At 53.3% G+C, this 1935-nt stretch overlaps 1 protein-coding gene across 1 annotated transcript; it reads left to right on the top strand.

Annotated features, from left to right (window-relative positions):
* The first annotated feature begins 460 nt into the window (after positions 1 to 460).
* LOC119281483 lies at positions 461 to 1433 on the top strand. Its single transcript, XM_037561993.1, has one exon. It carries the CDS (start codon positions 509 to 511, stop codon positions 1271 to 1273), a length of 765 nt encoding a protein of 254 aa, XP_037417890.1. The 5' UTR covers positions 461 to 508; the 3' UTR covers positions 1274 to 1433.
* Positions 1434 to 1935: the final 502 nt, after the last annotated feature.

The following is a 1935-nucleotide window of genomic DNA, read 5'->3' as shown; positions in this document are numbered from 1 at the left end:
CTAGAGGCATGAGGCCGCTGTGGACAAAGAGAAGACGCGTGGCGCGTTCGTTCGTGTCCGCGTCGACGCAAACTTGAACCTGAAATGTGTCACCGTGGACATCTAGCAAACATATTTTAAATTTGGGTCGGCACGATTGAGCCGGTGTTTTTGTACGTTTCGACCCAGCGGGCGGGGAATTGGTTGGTCAAGTTGCTCTAACGGCGTCTTTTTCATCACATCGTAGGTGGAGTCAACTTGTACCAACGGAAGCCTGCATGCTTCATTTATTAACCGGCAATCCACAAGCCTGCCAAGTCCACCGGGTGGGGCGCGTTTGCTCTGTTCCGTCAGTCTCACAGAACGAACAGCAACTACGTACATGCCGCGCCCGGCCCGCCCAACACGACTTGTGCAAAATCCACCATAGTATAACAAGACGAGACCACGCCATTTGGCGACGGACCAGACTACCCTCCCATACCTGCTTGCTCGGGTCTTTGGTCCACAGTTCCATTCCACGTACGCCATGGCGACCGTCGGGTTCGGGCCGTACAGCGTCGCCACAGCGAGCGAGAAGAACGAGCCGACGAGGCCGCTCGCCTACCCGTCCCCGTCCGTTCACCCGGCGACCGACGAGGACATCGAGGTCCAGGATGCCGCCGCGACCACCGGCAAGCGCCCGCGCTCCACGCAGTGCTTCTGCGGCCGCCGGTCCGTGCTCTGCTGCAGCGGCTGCTGCGTGGCCTCCGTGGTCATTGCCGGGATCGTCGCCCTCGTGCTCGCCCTCACCGTGTTCAAGGTCAAGGACCCCGTCTTCACCATGAACCGCGTCACCCTGGAGGACGTCGACGGCGACTTCCTCGGCGCGGACGAGCGGCACCCGGTGTCCGTCAACGCCACCCTCAATGCCGACATATCCATCAAGAACCCGAACGTGGCCTCGTTCAGCTACGACCGGAGCGAGACGAACTTCTACTACAAGGGGGAGACGGTCGGCGTGGCGTACGCCCCCGACGGCGAGGTCGGCGCCGACCGGACCGTGCGGATGAACGTCACGCTCGACGCGCTCGCCGACCGGATCTCCTCCAACATCAATGTCACCGACCTCATCTTCGGCCAGAGCCAGGACTACGACCTCACCAGCTACACGGAGATCAGCGGGAGAGTGAGCGTGCTGGGGATCTACAAGAGGGACCTCGACATCAAGGTGAACTGCTCTATTACCTTGGAGGTCAGCGCCTTTAGCTCAGTGCAGAGTAAAACTACCGACTGCGTTGCAAACGTGAAGTAACCGATCATTTGCTTATCAGGGTCAGGAAGCCCCTCCTGTTTCTTTTTGTTCTCTATATATCCTCCATTTCTTTCTCTACTGTTTTGAGATGGATCCTCCTTTTCTTTGACCCATGTATCGTTATGTAATTATTACTCCTTCCATACGAAAATACTTGTCATCAGGGTGTTCCACTTTATAAAAGGATAGAAATCAGTTGCTTAGGCCAGTTATTGTCCACTTGACAGAACAAGAGCAAACCTACAAAATCGATTTCTAGACAGACTGGTAGGTTAACAACCTTGTTTTTTGTAGTCCTTTTGCTGACGAATGCTCTTTCTACTATTTTCTCGCTTCATCTGAGTCATCTCTCACGAACAGTAACCTTTTTTCATCGTGACACTCGATCACTAAAATTTACAAAAAGCATTAAGCATGCTGCATCGAGGTACTGTACAAAGATGAGATAAGTCACCACTGAAAAGGAAAGAGATAAACCATGCGGAAGGCATGGTGCGCAATTTCAAGACTCAAAAAAATGTGACAAGATTTCAATAAAACATGGAGAGTTGTTAGATGTTGGGATTTATGATGTGTTTTGTTAGGGGGTATATTCACTCGTGATCCTTCACACCTTGGCGTGCCAGATGAGTCCCCTCATACTCGCAGGGAATGCCACCTTT

This window comes from Triticum dicoccoides, chromosome 3B (assembly GCF_002162155.2).
Source record: "Triticum dicoccoides isolate Atlit2015 ecotype Zavitan chromosome 3B, WEW_v2.0, whole genome shotgun sequence".
Taxonomy (NCBI): domain Eukaryota; kingdom Viridiplantae; phylum Streptophyta; class Magnoliopsida; order Poales; family Poaceae; genus Triticum; species Triticum dicoccoides.
Note: the sequence above shows the minus strand (reverse complement) of the source record. Positions and strands in the feature narration are given on the sequence as shown.

Bases quoted from the DNA above. Each gene is read 5' to 3' on its own strand.
- LOC119281483 (XM_037561993.1), top strand. From the start codon at position 509: ATGGCGACCGTCGGGTTCGGGCCGTACAGCGTCGCCACAGCGAGCGAG.